This window comes from Delphinapterus leucas, chromosome 20 (genome assembly GCF_059928025.1).
Source record: "Delphinapterus leucas isolate spDelLeu-1000000601 "Yukka" chromosome 20, BTC_Dleu_Yukka2, whole genome shotgun sequence".
Taxonomy (NCBI): domain Eukaryota; kingdom Metazoa; phylum Chordata; class Mammalia; order Artiodactyla; family Monodontidae; genus Delphinapterus; species Delphinapterus leucas.
In genome coordinates this window covers 33,099,782-33,114,564 of record NC_143148.1, presented here as the reverse complement: position 1 = coordinate 33,114,564, position 14,783 = coordinate 33,099,782, and the positions used below count along the sequence as shown (strand labels likewise).

The following is a 14,783-nucleotide window of genomic DNA, read 5'->3' as shown; positions in this document are numbered from 1 at the left end:
TCAGCTGAGCGGCCTGGTCCTGCTCCCTGCCCCGTAGGTAAGTCCCTGGGAGCAGGACTCCGTTGTCGCCAGGGGAGGGCCCCTTGTCCGAACTGCAATGCTGCGCAAATAACAACATGCCCTGGGAATGCTCTTCAGCCACATTTTCACGGCTATGTTGGGAAGTGACTTTTCTACCACACTGAGATTCCAAAGACGCATGGTGATGCCTGCAGCCGTCCTGCTCTTGGCTCTTGGAGGTGGCAGCATCGCAGCTGCCAGCTGGCGCTACGTGAAGCTGGGGCACCAGCACCTTCCGTGGGACTGCACTTTGTTTTCCCAAAGTACATCCACAGGTACTATTTCATCTGAACCTCAGAACCACCCTGGGGAACAGCTGAGGGAACTGGGCAGCCAGGAGGGTGCTGTGCGACACTGGGCTTCAGAGCCTGGCTCTGGGGTCAGAGAAGCTGTAGGAGTCATGGCTTTGCCACTCCCTCAGCCACGTGGCTTTGACAAATGGCTCACTGGCCCTGAGCCTCGGTTTTCTCTTCCCCGAAGTGAGAACACACATGCCTCCTTCATGGATGCCTGTAAGCTCTAATGAAAACCCAACTTGGGAAGGGCGCTGCACAACAGTGCTCGCACAGAGTAAGCACTTCACGGTGTCAGCAGTACTGTCACCACGTATTACCATTTACCAGCTCGAGATGACCAGCCAGTGAGTGGCAGAGCTGGGACTTGACCCGAGGTCCTGGGATCTTTCCATCCCAGCGGCCCCTGCTCACTGCAACTCCCACCCCCACTGAGAAGGTGAACTGAGGTCCCTAAACAGCTGTCCCTTATTTAAAATTCCATCCTCAAAGCGCCACTTGCCACAAACACTATCCTCCCTTAAAAAGCAAGGTCCCCAGGATTGGGGAACCCGGTGGGAACAAGGACATTCCATTAAGCCAGTGTCACTTTAGTTAGTAGACCGTGTTTATGTTTGTCTGGTGCCTTTCCAGGGAAAAGGGAAGTGGGAATATGGAAAGCAAACTTTCCTGATTTAACAGTTACGCTAAAGGCTGGAAATGCCCTCCCGGAACTTCTACATCATTTTCCGGGACTGAATACAAAAACTTCAAAGACCACGAGGGGACTGGTGGCTGCGTTATCCAGGGCAGGGGACTCCCATAGCTCCTGCTGTGGCCTTTCCCTCCCGGAGCGGACCCTGTGCACCTGTCCATGCTACTGATTCCCTCGGCAATCTCCCCCAGTGCCAGCCAATGACACGCTCTATTTATGCTCACAGGATGTGTGTGCTGTAAGCTACTAATCTTTAGAAATAAAGCTGCTCCAGAACAAAGGAGCTTCTTGTTTAGAACTGCATCTCTTAGCCACAAAGAAAGGCAGCCTTGGATCAAACCTAGATGCGGAAATATAACCGTGCTTCAGAATCAGCATCTCAGGCTTCAAAACCCAGTTGCCACTTGACAGCTGTGAGATCCCGGCAGGTGCTGAATTTCTCTGAGACTCAGTTTCCTCATCTCCTAAGTGTGTGCGCTGCGGAGGGGATGGGGGTAAAATAGAACCACTTCATAGAGTTTTGAAAATTAATAAGGCCCAGTGGGTTGGGATTTGGGGATTAGCAGATACAAACTATTATATGTAGAATGGATAAACAACAAGGTCCTACTGTATATAGCACAGGGAGCTATATTCAATATCCTGTGATAGGAAATTCCCTGGCGGTCCAGTGGTTAAGGCTTCGCCTTCCAGTGGAGGGGGTGTGGGTTCGAGCTCTGGTTGGGGAGCTAAGATCCCACACGTCTCGTGGCCAAAAAGCAAAACATAAAACAGAAGCAATACTGTAACAAATTCAATAAAGACTTTAAAAATGGTCCACATCAAAAAAAAAAAAACCTTAAAAAAAGTAGCCTATGATAAACCATAATGGAAAAGAATATGAAAAAGAATGTATATATATATATATGTATAACGTAATCACTTTGCTGTAGAGCAGAAATTAACACAACATTGTAAATCAACTATACTTCAAAATAAATGTTTAAAAATAAAAAAATAAAATAAGGCCCAATGCCTTGAGTGTCATAGAGGCTCAATTGATAAAATGCAATGTCGATTACTATTATTTTGACTACTACTGTTTGGCTTTGAGGAGGGAGCCTTTATAGAAGAAAGAGGGGTCTAGACCCAAAAGTTATGCCAGAAGTAGGCTGTCAGTGTGGTCAAAGTCTGTTGGGCTGGTTACAAGGCTGCTTTACCAGCAGCGCAGGTTAGGTTGAGCTCAAATGCGGGCGTTAAGCAGATAAACCGCCGATTATCAGATGGCAATCGAGCCAGTTCTGCCTCAAAGCTGCTCTAGAACCCAAGTGCGCTGACGTGCTGGAAAATGTGATTTTTGTCATTTCATGGAGGCTTGGGAGGGTTTTTTCATCCTTAGAATTTCTGCGAAATGCAGGCTCCTGGGCCCCACCCCAGGCCCTGATCTGGAAGGAGTTGAGGAATTTGCCGTTTTCCACGGTCTCCCAGTGGTTCTGATGAAGGTGACCCTCAGAGTGAACTTTTACGGGCACGTCTCCGGGCTGGAGGCTGAGCAGCGCAGCTGCTGTGCCCTCCCAGTGGAGCTGGTTTGACAGCCAGGGCCCCCTTGGGCAACAGCTGCGGCTGCCGCCATGCGGTGGGACGCTGTGTGCAGGCCTCTTCTCTAAGGCGACTGGACTCCTGATTATTTGTATCAGCCAATCCCACAAAGACTGGTGGGTGGGGGATTGGTTTTCCCTATGAGATCCAGGGCATGGAGGAGTGGGAAGGGAGAGGTGCCAGCAGGTAGTCACCTCCTTGGATGAAATTCCTCATCTTACTGCTTGAGAGATGGACTCATTTTAGCAGCGAATAAACTTAGAATCATAGCATGTTAGCGTGAAAAAGAATCTTGGAAATAATTTAGTTTAACTCTTCTCTATAATCAGGGAAACTGAGTCTCAGAGAAGGAGGGTTACCTGCCCAAGGCCACACAGCGTGCTGGTCAATGGCAGAGACAAAACGCAAATCTGTTTTGGAGGTGGCACTCAGGAAGAGGTGGTTTGGCACACCCACACCCCCTGGCTGGCACACAACAGGTACCACACCCAGAGAAAGTCGGGGAGCCATCCCAGGATGAAGCCATTGCCACCGTCTTGCCGTCTGACCCAGTCAACGGCCAGGCTAACCTGGCCCTAGAAACATTTTCTGCAAGATGTTAGCCAGAGGCTTGGAGATAAACCCACTTTCCTCATACCACAGTCCCCACATCAAAGGCAACACGAAGCACTTTCTTTGTACAAAAAATGATCTTCCTAAAAGCTCCAGGAAACATGGCTTCATAGAGCCATCTTCGTGGGCAGCCACCTGTGCATTCACAAAGTCCCCCACTGAGAAGGGTCCCAGGCTGGGCTTCATGCTCTGCTGTCACTATCTTGACATTCTTAATCACTTTTGAACAAGGGGCCCCACCTTCTCATTGCACGCGGGGCCCTAGAAATCGCGTGCTCCATCTTGATTTCTGGGTACGAACAAACAGGTTCCACAGGCTTCCCTGCTGTCCTGCGGAATCCGGAATCCGCAGGTGGCTCACCCCAGGAAATGTCAGGTACTCCGCTTGGCAAATGCCCACATTGCCTCTTGAGCTGGGCCTTTCCCAGCCATGGTCTGCCACCCTGAGACTCCCTGTGCCACTGTTACCTTCCCCTCATCTTCCACTCAGCCTCAGCCAATACCTGCCCTAGCGAGGCAGCTCCTAACCAGACACAAGCAGCAGCAACGGAAGCTCGAGGAGCTGACAGGCACGGAGACTGGAACAGCCAGGGCTGGGGCCGGGCTCTGCTTCCAATGCCTAGACCTGGCACCAACATCAATTGGGGGTGGCCGGTGGCCAAGAAGGGCTGGGTGGTTCCCAAACAACTAGGAATCGATTTTCTTCTGGAATGAGCTGGGTCCCCTTTGTCAAGCCAAGTTTGGCAGGAAAAAGCAGTGGATAAGGGAAAAGCGGTGGTGAGGGGAGTTGGTGAGACCTGGGACACTGGGGCCCCAAGACCTCTGCCAGCTGGCGCTCAGGCGAGGGGCATAGGGCAGATGCAGGCCCGGCCACGTGCTGAGAACCCACCCGAGCTGTGTTTACAGGAGCTTGGGGCCCTGCATCCTCACAGGGGAAGGCTTGGGTCCTCAGCCAGTGGCCACCCCTGCAGAGCTGACACCTTTGGGCTCAGCGACAGACTTCTCCTTCTGCAGGGCGCTACTTACATGATGACCAGAGCGGCATCCCGGGAGTAATCTAGCAGAATCTCGTTCAGCCTCACCTGCCGAAGGGACTGGGCGAGGAAAAGCCACGTGGTCACTTCCCATGTCTGGTGAGTGGTCCTGGCCAAGCCCAGTGGCCTCTTTGAACATCTCAAACCAGGTGTGTGAATTGTTGCCCCTAAATTATTATAGACTCTCCCACCCCCAAGAAGGTAAGTGAATGCCAAGCTCACCTCCTGGAGAAGCCCCCTGGGTGTTTCCTTCCTGACTTTATTACCATGACCAGCAGGATCATGGCAGGGAAGAACCCCTCACATGGCTGGGAAAGCTGGGTTCAAATCTCAGCCCTGAGGGTTCCTGGCAGAGAGCCTGAGCAGGTAACTCACCTCCCTGAGCATCACTGTCCACAGCTGTGCAATGGGTACAACAGTGCCCTCTCCCGGGGAATTTGGGGAGGCCTGAGGGAGATAATCTATGCAAAAGCTCCAGGCCGAGGGGAAGCACTTGATCAGGCGGACTTGGAGCAGGGGCGGAGCTGCTCTACCTCTCCCGGAACAGAGTAGCCAAGAGCCTTCTGTGGACACGATGCTTTACTCAGCGTTTTCCAAGGATCTGGGCAGCTGTGGGAGGGGCCTCAGGGCTGCTGGGTCAGGGAATTCCCCAAAGCTGGGGGGGCGCTGGGTTGTGTGGGGCTCCCTCCCACCCCAAGGCCTGTCTCCAAATTGTTCAGAAACGACTGACACTCAGGGTCTCATAGTGGACGGGCCACCCCGCGTGAGAGAATGGAAAACCAAGCGGAAGTGAATTCACGTAAATGTCACAAGGTCGGCATTTTGGGTGGAATCATTCTTCGTTGTGGACCGGTGGGTTAGAGGATGTTTAGCAGCATCCAGGCCTCTACTCGCTAAATGACAGTAGCAATCCCGTCCGCCCCCCACCGGAGGTGACAGCCAAAAATGTCTCCAGAAGTCACCAGATGTCACACTGCCCCTCAGAACCACTGACCCAGAGTACACGGGGAGCAAAACTGTGGTCCCCAGGCCCCCAACTGCTCACCCCACCTAAAAATGGCCTTGGCAGCCACCACTCTCCTTTAGGCCCTATCAGCGTCCTGACGATGCTGCCTGGGAAGCGGGGCAGGGTCTACAGCTAAGGGGAGAAGATCAGCCAGCTTTGTTGGCCCACAGGACAAATTGTGCCTTGACCTTCACCACCTGCCTTATGCATCCCTTCCTGCACACATGGAGGAACAGGGGAGGGGAGGGAGAAGGACTCCAGGCAGTCCATTGCCACGGCCAGGGGGCAGTGACTCAAAATGGGCAGGGGGACCAGGCTCCCACGCCAAGGAGGCTCCGAAATCAACCACTGGGTCACCCGTCAGCCCGAGCATGTACGGCTTGAGGACACCTCAGAGGCTTGGGGCAGGGAGAGTAGAATCGAGGGTTGGGGAGGGGGTTAAGGAAGCCCAGGACAGATGGGGCACAGGTGCTGACCCCTGGGAGCCCCTGGACCCCCACCCCACACCAGCAAGGCCCTTCTCTCTCCTGCACCTTGACTCTATTCTTGTTAATCTCCTCATCCGAGATCTTCCAGGGGCAGTCCCGCCTCATCTCCATGACCGTGGCCTCGTCTTTGAAACCATCATTCAGGCGGAAGGGCGCAATCATGTCCTCAAACCGCTTGGTGCTGGGGACAGAGAGAGCAAGTGAGACCAGATGAGATGCCCGTTTCCAGGGGAACCAGGTCCTCAGAGGGAGATGGAAGTGGGTGCCACGGGGACATACATTTCAGGCTAAAACCCATTCTGATGCTGCCTTTCACATCAAAGCAGCCTCTGTGTTGAATTCAGCGCTGACGGGTGGGTCTGACTTTCAACAGAACTTCCACAAGTCGTCCACGAAGACCAACCTGTGATCCACCTCCATCCACCTGTCCATCCCCCAGGTATTTACTGAGCACTATTCTGTGCCAGGCTCTGTGCTACACAACAGTGAACAAACCAGACAACATACCCCATCCTCACAGAGCTCACGGTCTGCTGGGCAACAAATAAGCAAATAAATACAGATTGGAAGTATTATGAAGGCACAAACTGAGTACCGGGATGGGGACTAATTGGGCAGGAAGAACTCCCTGGACCCAAGGATGCCTGTCCTTCTGAAACCAGCTATGCACAGGGCAGGGGGTGCTGGAGCAAACAGAACTGAAGGTGCAAAGGCCCTGAGGCAGAAGCATGCTTGGGCTGTTTGAGGAGCAGCGAAGGAGCCCATGAGTCCAGAGCAAGGCAAGTGCAGGGGAGAATGGGATGCCAACCAGTGTAAGTCAGGTAAAGGAGAAAGAGCCAGCAAAGGGTACTGAAAGGAGGACCACAGAGGTAGGCGGGAACCAGGAGAGGGTGCCGTCTTAGAAGCCAAAAGAAGGACTGTTTCAAGAAGGATCACTGTGTCAAATGCCGCTGAGAGGCAGAGAAAGATGAGGACAGCAGTGGGCTCTGCGGATCTGGTGGTGCGGAGGTCACGGCCGAGGCTGGAGAGAATGATTTCAGTGGAGCAGTGGGAGGGCAGCCAGACTAGAGAGAGCTGGAGAATGAGGGATGGGGAGGAAGCGGCCACAAAGAGTGTAGCATCACTTTGGAGAAGGTTCGCTGGGCAAGGGAGGAGAGAAATGGTCCAGGAGGTGGAGGCAGATGCAGGGGCAAAGGGGGGCTTAAAGATAATATGTGCTGGATGCGGTCTGCACGCTGGCTTGCGCGATCCTCTCCACTGAGGAAGGTCTTCCCGCATCTCTGTTCACGGCCTTTCTCAAGGCTCTACTCCTCCACCAGCAGAGACGACCCTATATCCTCCTGTGCATTCTGGCCCCTGTCTGCAGCATTCTGATGGCTCTTGATGTCCTCCCTACACCTAAGCCGGGGTAAACCCTGCAGGGCAGGGCTGCAATTTCCTCATCTCTGCCCCTGCAGCTCAAGCACAGCCCTGAGAGAATGGGAGAGTCAGTATATTCATCACTATTAAATAGTTCCTTTCTTCTCTTCTTGATTTCCTTCCCTCTCCAGGTAAACAAGGGCTAAAGAGGTCAGGACAGACCTTACTTTATTGAGAAGATAGAGTCCTAGAAAACCTCACGTAGACAGACTGAGATAAAGCAATCCTATTGTAAATGTCTTCTTTTAAGAATATAAAATTGAACCATTAGGAGAGTAAATCATCCCTTCTGGCCCCACAATTGAGCCCTGATACAAATTCACACAGGAGTTTGCTTAAAGTCCGCCCACTTGCCATTGCATGGGCAGGCAGGGGGAGTGGTCCCTCAGACCATTCGACATCTTCCCCGCTCCAAGTGCCAGTGGGTTAATATAACATCAGGGGCCGCAGCTGCCATGTTTCTGCCTCAGGGCCTTTGCACCTTCCGTTCTGTTTGCTCCAGCATCCCTCAGCCCTGTGGAGGGGACGTGCCTCTGCCATGGCCCCTACAGAAGGAGCTACCCTTTAGCTGTGTATTTCGGGGCATATGATTCTGCCATTCCTGGCCACAGCCAACTGGACCAAAGGTAGCCAAGAAATAGGCCTTCCAGTGGCCTTTACCTTAGCTTGGCAGGAAGGGGTGAGCTGGGCCAGTCACAGTCCCTTTTTTAGGCACTTAAATTAAGCAATGCCCAGAGAAGGAAGGAGGCAGCTTGTAGTGGATTGGGACTGCAGGGAAAGTTCGAGACACAGAAAGAGCTCGGAAGCTACAAGCAGGCAGAAGCCACAAATCTGAAGAAAACCAGTGTAGGTAAAATCAGCCTTTTGTGAATAGCAAGCAGCCTGGGTTCCTGAAGTGTGAAGCTGGAGACTCCCTCAGCCCCCAGGTCTGTGGGGTAGGTGGTGGGGTCCCTGGCAGATGAAACACCGGCTTCTGCTCAAGGGGCAGGATAGCCATGATTTGTACCAGTAAGAGCTTCAAAAACACTTGGTGTGTGATAAAGCATAAATGTGAACATTCTTTGGCCTCCCGCCCAGGTGTGTTTCTGGCAAAGACCACAGCTCTGATATGCAAAGGACCAGCAGGCAGGGGGAAGAAACACAAACAGAAATTAACGGCTGCACACTCGACCCTTCCTCTTTCTTTCCATGAGCCCAGTCTAGGTGGGGGCAGGAAGGACCATGTCCTTGCCCTTGGTTCACCAGAGAGAAAGAGTTGACCCTTCTGCCTGGAACCCCCAGCACAGAAAACTCACTGCTCAGCCTGCGGCTTCTGGTTGATGTCGGGAAGGATGTGAACTTCGTGGAATCCTAGCCGGAACTTGCTCAGCAGAGAAATGATCCTGGGAGATGGAGATTTTTTTTTTTTTTAATGTATTCATTCATTCATTGAGTTTTTATTGAGCTCCTGTGGAGGATATAGCAGCAAGCAAAACAAACCCTGCCCTCGGGGAGTTTACATTCTAACCTGGGAGGAGGGCAGACAATAAATAAATACTGATAAAGCAGGTCAGGTGATGATGAGTGACATGGGAAAGGAATTGTCCTAAGTATCTGGTGGCCACCTCTGGACTAGGGCGCCTCACATTTTAATGTCTGAGCACCTGCTGGGGATTGTGTTACAGGGCAGATTCTGACCCAGCTGGTCTGGGCTGGGACCTGAGATTCTGCATTTCTCACCAGCTCCCAGGTTATGTGAGGCCTGCTGGTTCACCGGCCACCCTTTGAGAAGGAAGGGTCTAAGGGACGGGAGGCGAACTGCAGGAAACTCCTCAGGTGGCTGAGGAAACAGATAACACACACGAACTGAGTACAGAACCAGGAGCAGCAAGCCAGATGGCCCTGACTTTGCATCCACAGGGAGGAGACGCCAACTGTGGTTTGCGGCAGTCAGGGAAGGCTTCACAGAGGAGTTGGTGATCTGGCTGGATGGTGAATGGTGGGTAAGACTTATAGGCCAAAGAGGGTGTCCGCACTGGAATCACTCAAGGAGCCTTCCAAACAGTACACGTGCCTCGGCCCTAGCCCGCCCATTGCATCAGAATCCCGGGGCAGGACACAGCGTTGGTGATGCCCCAGGACTAGGTGGTGGGGAGTGAGCACCCCAGGAGGGGAGTCCAAATGACCAAAGACATGAGGGTGCAGGGCATGGTGTGGAGCACGCTAGGGGACAAAAAGGAGATAAGCCCGACAGAGCAGGCTGGGGCCCAGCTGTGAAGCCACTGCTGGTCCCTGAACTTGGGAGTGAACTTAGGAACGCAGAGCTGTGGGCAAACATCTTGGTGTGCGGTGCTGGTTGGCAGGCCTGGGCAGGGCCTGGGTGGAGGCAGTCATGAGGAAGGCACAGGACGTGGCCTGGTCAAGAGTCAGCTGGGGGGCAGAGGAGATTTCACACCCTTTGCTTGAAAGACATCCTGTGACCCCACAGTGCTGCAGCCTTGAACTAAACTAAACCTGCTGAACCCAGCTTTCGGTTGGAGCTGGAACAGGAAGCCGAGAGGGCAAAGCAGCCTTCGAGGCGTGTTTATCTTTTGGAGAGCACAGGGAAGTGGGTGCTGCGCCTCCCAGGCAGTGCCCTCCTCTGCATTGCTGAGAAGGGCCCTCTGGTAGAGAGATTCTCAGTCGGGGGTGAGGACGACGAGATGGGATTGCTGGTCACCCTTAACTCACGCAGTGGGTGATTCGTGGTGGGGATGTGGTCCTGGCATAGGACTAAAGTGGCACAAGCCATGGGGTCCTGACCCTGGGGCGTCATGGTGGGCACTAAAGGCTGGACAGGGTTTTCTCTCTGGTTAATTAACTGCATGATTTGAGGCAAGCCACCCACCCCGTCCTTCCCAGCCCGGCTGCACCCTCCAGCAGTCCTCCATCCTACAACCTTAGACCTCACTTGACCTTGCTCTAAAGAAGCAGGTGCCCAAATCTAGGCACATATGTGCCACCTGCCCAATTCCTGCCACCTCCACACCTGTGTACCTGCCTACTATTTACTTCCTTCTCAGCTTAAGTCAACTCACATTCTTACTTAGATACATCCTGAAAGGAAATTGTCATCACAATTTAAACAGAAAACCAGCATCTCTTGCCAGAAAGATATGACCAATAAAGCCAGTAAACCAATGTCACTAAATTCTGGTGGATCCCATTTCCTGCCAAGCACTCCAGCCAGGCCTGCTTCCTCTTGTTTAGACAGAGAATTAGCCACAGAATTGGAGAATTAAGTCACTTCTCACCAAGAGATTCTTCAGGATTTTCTGCCCCTTATCCTGGCCACTGAAGTCACCTCTGGTCTCACCACGGGCAGCAACCCAAGCTTGGGGGGACATTGCTCTGAAAGATTCTAAGCTCCGCCTCATTTCTGAGGAGGAGGGGCCTTCTCCATCCTTCATTTCACACAAATCTCCTTGAGGTTTGTGGGTTTAAAATTTAACAGCTCTCCCTGTCATGGCCGGGACTAGGGCATGTGCATATTATTAAAGGGGGACAGGACACCAAAACCACCTCTGAAATGGAGAGAAACCTGCTCCTGCCCAGAGCTTCCTCTCCACAGCTGTGACCTGAGAGGGGCAAGCCCCCGGGGGCAGTGGAGTGGGGTAGGCAGGCTGGGGCAGTGCTGGGGTGACACCTACCGCTCCCGTGCGACCCACACAGTGCCCCCCACTTACGCCTTTCTCTCCTGGTCCAGCCTGTTGATCTGGCCCCCCACGAACACGCGGGTCCTGCATTTACTCCATCTCTTCTTGCGGCCGAGGAGATAGGGGATGAGGAGGGTGAGGCCTGGCAAGGAGGGTCTCATGAGTCAAGAGGAAAATGCTCTCAGGATCCAGCCCTCTCTGAGTTCCCGCCCCGCTCTGCCACTAGCAAACCGCTTCCCCTCTCTGGGCCTCAGTGTACCCACCTCTGTAATGAGTGTGCCAGACTAAACCAGGGGTGAAACGCGGGGCTCTGTGGGCTGGGGTTTATGTGGCCTGCACGATGCTTTTAACAAGTGAGCTGGCATTTAACAATTGGGCTATTTCACACGTAAATCTCGATCGCCGTCACTTATCACTGTGTAATCCACAAATGACCTCACGACTCTGTGCCTCAGTTTCCTATTTGTAAAGGGGGTTAATAATCGTTCCTACCTGGGGATTGCGCTAGGTTAACCCGTGCAAGCACTTAGTGTCTAGCATACAGTCAGTGCTCATTCAATACTATCTATCACATCCTATATACAATAGGGTATACCTTACTGGAACAGAACATTTTCTCTGTATCTAGGGCTCAATCAGGGTGGGAACAATAAAGCTGAGAATGATATGCTTTAAGAAAAATGGGAGAGAGTGTTTTTCTTTGGGAAGTGAAGGATATCCCTACAGCTTTCCTGTGCACCAGACCATCTCTCCCATTGAGGTCATGTGCCTGTGACCCCAAGGGCCTGTCCAGTCTGAAGGTTCCACCTCATGTTGACCTCAGCTACTCCCCTAAGTCTCCCATTTTATAGTTGAAAAGCATGGGGCCAAGAGAGGGGCCCAGCCAGGCTCCTGTGAGCCCAGGGGCCCCTATTTCCCTTTGCTGGGCTCCAAGGTCCCACCAGAAGCCTTGTCGAGAGTGACCAGGAGGGGCATGCTGAGAGAGTAAGTTATAGAGGGGAGACGGCTCGGGGGGATCCGGCGTCCTGGGGGCGCTGACCTCCATCGTCGAATAGCCAGTAGATGTCGATGGTCTTCTTTCCCTGCTCCGACTGGAAGATGGTGCTGGCCTGCTCTTCCTGCACCAGGCCCTCGGGGTCCACTGCAGGAGCAGAGGGGCAGGTCACATGGGAACAGAGCCCATCCAAATACCCGAGTGTGTCTGAAAACAGAGCGAGCTGCCCTGGGAGGTGGGCTTGCCGTCACTGGGGCTGTGCACGTGGTGGCCGGAAGCCCCTGCTGCAGGCATGCACTGGGGGACTGGCCCGGAACACCGCCAGTGGGCCCTCCTGATGCCGAGACTCCAGGAGCAGGGACCCGGGATGGGCAGGGCTGGGATGCGCCCCTCCCCTGCTCCCAGCTTCTCTCTCCTGGGATTCTGGTTGGCACTGGGGGGGGTTGGGGTCATTCTCTTAACAACTCCACTGTGCCCCTCACAGATGCACACAGGATGCCCCCAGCTCCTGCACTGCAGGTTCCCCTGCCTGCCAGAGAATCGCTGCCCCTCCCGGTTGGAGCCTGGCCAGGGGGGCCTCGGAGGGGTTGGGACTTGGGCTCCAGAGCTCACTGGGTAGGGGTCCCATGATGCCTGGACACTGAATTCTCCAGCAGGGCTGGCAGTCTTTATCCTGCTCCCCGCCCCACCCCCCGACTCCCTGTTGCTCAATCCCAGGGGTCTCAGGCACCGCTGTCACGAGCGAAAACCTCCTGCCCTTGCCCAGGTTCCCCGGTGGCCTGTCACTAGCTGCCCCCAGGGTGAGGGCCCTGAGCCCCTGAGTGGGTGGACTGACCCGTGCCGGAGACAGACAGCCTGGCTCCACTGGCTCTGGCTTCCTTGCCATCCTCCGCTGGGTCAAACACGGGGTTAACTGCAAAAAAGGGGGAGCTCTGTTCCCAGGCTCTCATGCCTGGGGCTCTTCCGGGCTCCCCCTTACCCTGGGAAGAAGGTCCTGACTCTCAGCTTCCACAGATCTGGCCTCTGCCTCCTTTCATGCTTCGGCCCCACCCGGCTTCCTTCTGCTGCTCAGACAGGCTACGCTCCTTCCCACCAGGCCTCAGTGGTGGGTGGCGTGGTGAGTGGTCCCTGGGCCGGGAGCCCTCTTTCCCCAGCCCTCCCCTTCTAGCCACAAGCCCCCTCCTCAGAGAGGCCCTCCTGCCCGCATGCCCTGTGTTGGCCTCCTCAGGACACCTCCTCAGGATGCTGTCGCTGCCTGAAGTGAGTCCTGTGTCCGTGTGTTTCCCGCCTGAATGTCAGCTCCTCAAGGGCAGACTTTGTTTGGCTCCCTGCTGCACGCCCAGCGCCTAGAGCAGCCTCGGTCAGGAGTGTGGCCACTGCTCTGTAAATTCTGGTTGCATAAATATTCAGTAAACTACCGCTGGGTGCCAGGCATGCCCTCGGTGACCTGGATGAACAAGACTCAGGCCAGCCTGCGGCGTTCACACCTCCCGGTTCCCTCAGCACTGCCTCCCCGTTTGTCTTCATATGCGTTCTTTCTTTCACACCTCTAAAAATTACTCATTCAGATCTGCCTGTTTACATGTGACTTTACATGTAACACACATCCCTACTCAGTGCCCCAATCCTGGTTTTGGAGACCAAAACACCCAGTTTTCATGGCCTTTCTGGGTGTGCTTTCATACTCTGTTGTCTTTACGTGACCCTCTCTCACCCCTGTTTTCCTTTTTCCTGGCTATTAGATCCTCTTTATCCCACTGGTTACAAAAGTTCTTATCGTGATTCGGGGACCTCTGGGGTCCAGTTCTGGTTCTGGCCCCAGCTGGAAGTAAGACCCTGAGCTCGTCACATCCCCTTTCTGGACCTCAGTTTCTCCATTTAGAAACCTGATGATCTACATCAAAAGCTGACTTTCTAGGAGTCTGTGACCTTTTATTTACTAATTTCCCCCTGTCTTCCCTGTACCACTTAAAAAAAATGTGTTCTAGAACTTCCTGATATCCTGCTCTGATTGTGATGAGGTGTCAAGAAAGTGGGGTGTGCACTCACTGTGCGCCTGCATCACCTTCGAGATGTTGAGCCCCTCCCGCATCCTCATGACACACACACTGTAGTTGAAATCAAAAGCGTCGCTGGAAAGAGAGGAGGTGGGGTCAGCCTCCCCTTGGCCCCAGCCCCCAGCAGGCCAGGTGTCTAGAGCTGACCCTGCCTCCCCCCATACCCTTCCTCCTCTCTGGGCCTCAGTCTCCCCATCTGTATAATGTGCAGGCAGGACTGGAAAGGCCCCCAGGACCTCACTAGCTCTACCATCTGTGGCACTATGGATCCTACAGACCCTGTACTTGGGGAAAACTGAGTCAGGCCAGTCTTAGGGCCAGGCCCTGTCCTCCTGATACATGCAGCTACTCCTCACAACTCTGCCAGCAGAGGTGGGGATGGGAATTACTCTCTCCATTTGACAGATGCAAAACCTGAGTTCTAAGGAGTAACTTGCCCGTGACACACACTAAGGAAGTGGCCAGCTGGGATTAGAATTAAATAGCTGAGGCTGGAAACCCTGAGGACAGGTGTGCACACAAGAATGGCCTCGCTCATGAAGACATCAATAGGTTGTCTATATAAATGTCTACAAGGCTCCTACCTCACAAGTATGTTTACTGCCTGGTTGACACAGTGCCCAAGAGCCCAGCACTAGGGCTAATATAATAGGCTAAGCACTGCCCTCTCTGGACTCCTTTAATTACACATCACTGGGACAGGGGCCTTTCAGGCCCCAGCAATTTGGAGTTTCGGCATGTTGAAGCTGGGGGTTCCTGAAAAGCAGGTATACACCGCCTCCTGTTGTAATTTTGTTAGAGGCAGTGAGATGCACTGCTCAGGGTCATACAGCTGGTTCACAGCAGACCTGGAAGCAGGGCCCAGGTCCCCAAC

The 14,783-nt window shown here is 53.7% G+C and overlaps 1 protein-coding gene across 2 annotated transcripts in view; it reads right to left on the bottom strand.

Annotated features, from left to right (window-relative positions):
* SLC12A3 (solute carrier family 12 member 3) overlaps nt 1–14,783 on the bottom strand; it is a 53,109-nt gene that overhangs the window by 14,143 nt on the left and 24,183 nt on the right. Inside the window, exons 19-25 of one of the 2 annotated variants that reach the window (XM_089903133.1) lie at nt 13,902–13,984; nt 12,688–12,765; nt 11,898–12,059; nt 10,889–11,000; nt 8,480–8,566; nt 5,811–5,946; nt 4,264–4,331 (exon numbers count right to left, since the gene is read on the bottom strand). In XM_089903133.1, the coding sequence (XP_089759259.1) occupies nt 4,264–4,331; nt 5,811–5,946; nt 8,480–8,566; nt 10,889–11,000; nt 11,898–12,059; nt 12,688–12,765; nt 13,902–13,984 (726 nt within the window). The remainder of the gene's footprint in view (nt 1–4,263; nt 4,332–5,810; nt 5,947–8,479; nt 8,567–10,888; nt 11,001–11,897; nt 12,060–12,687; nt 12,766–13,901; nt 13,985–14,783) is intronic. The other variant, XM_022555915.2, reaches the window with a different exon arrangement.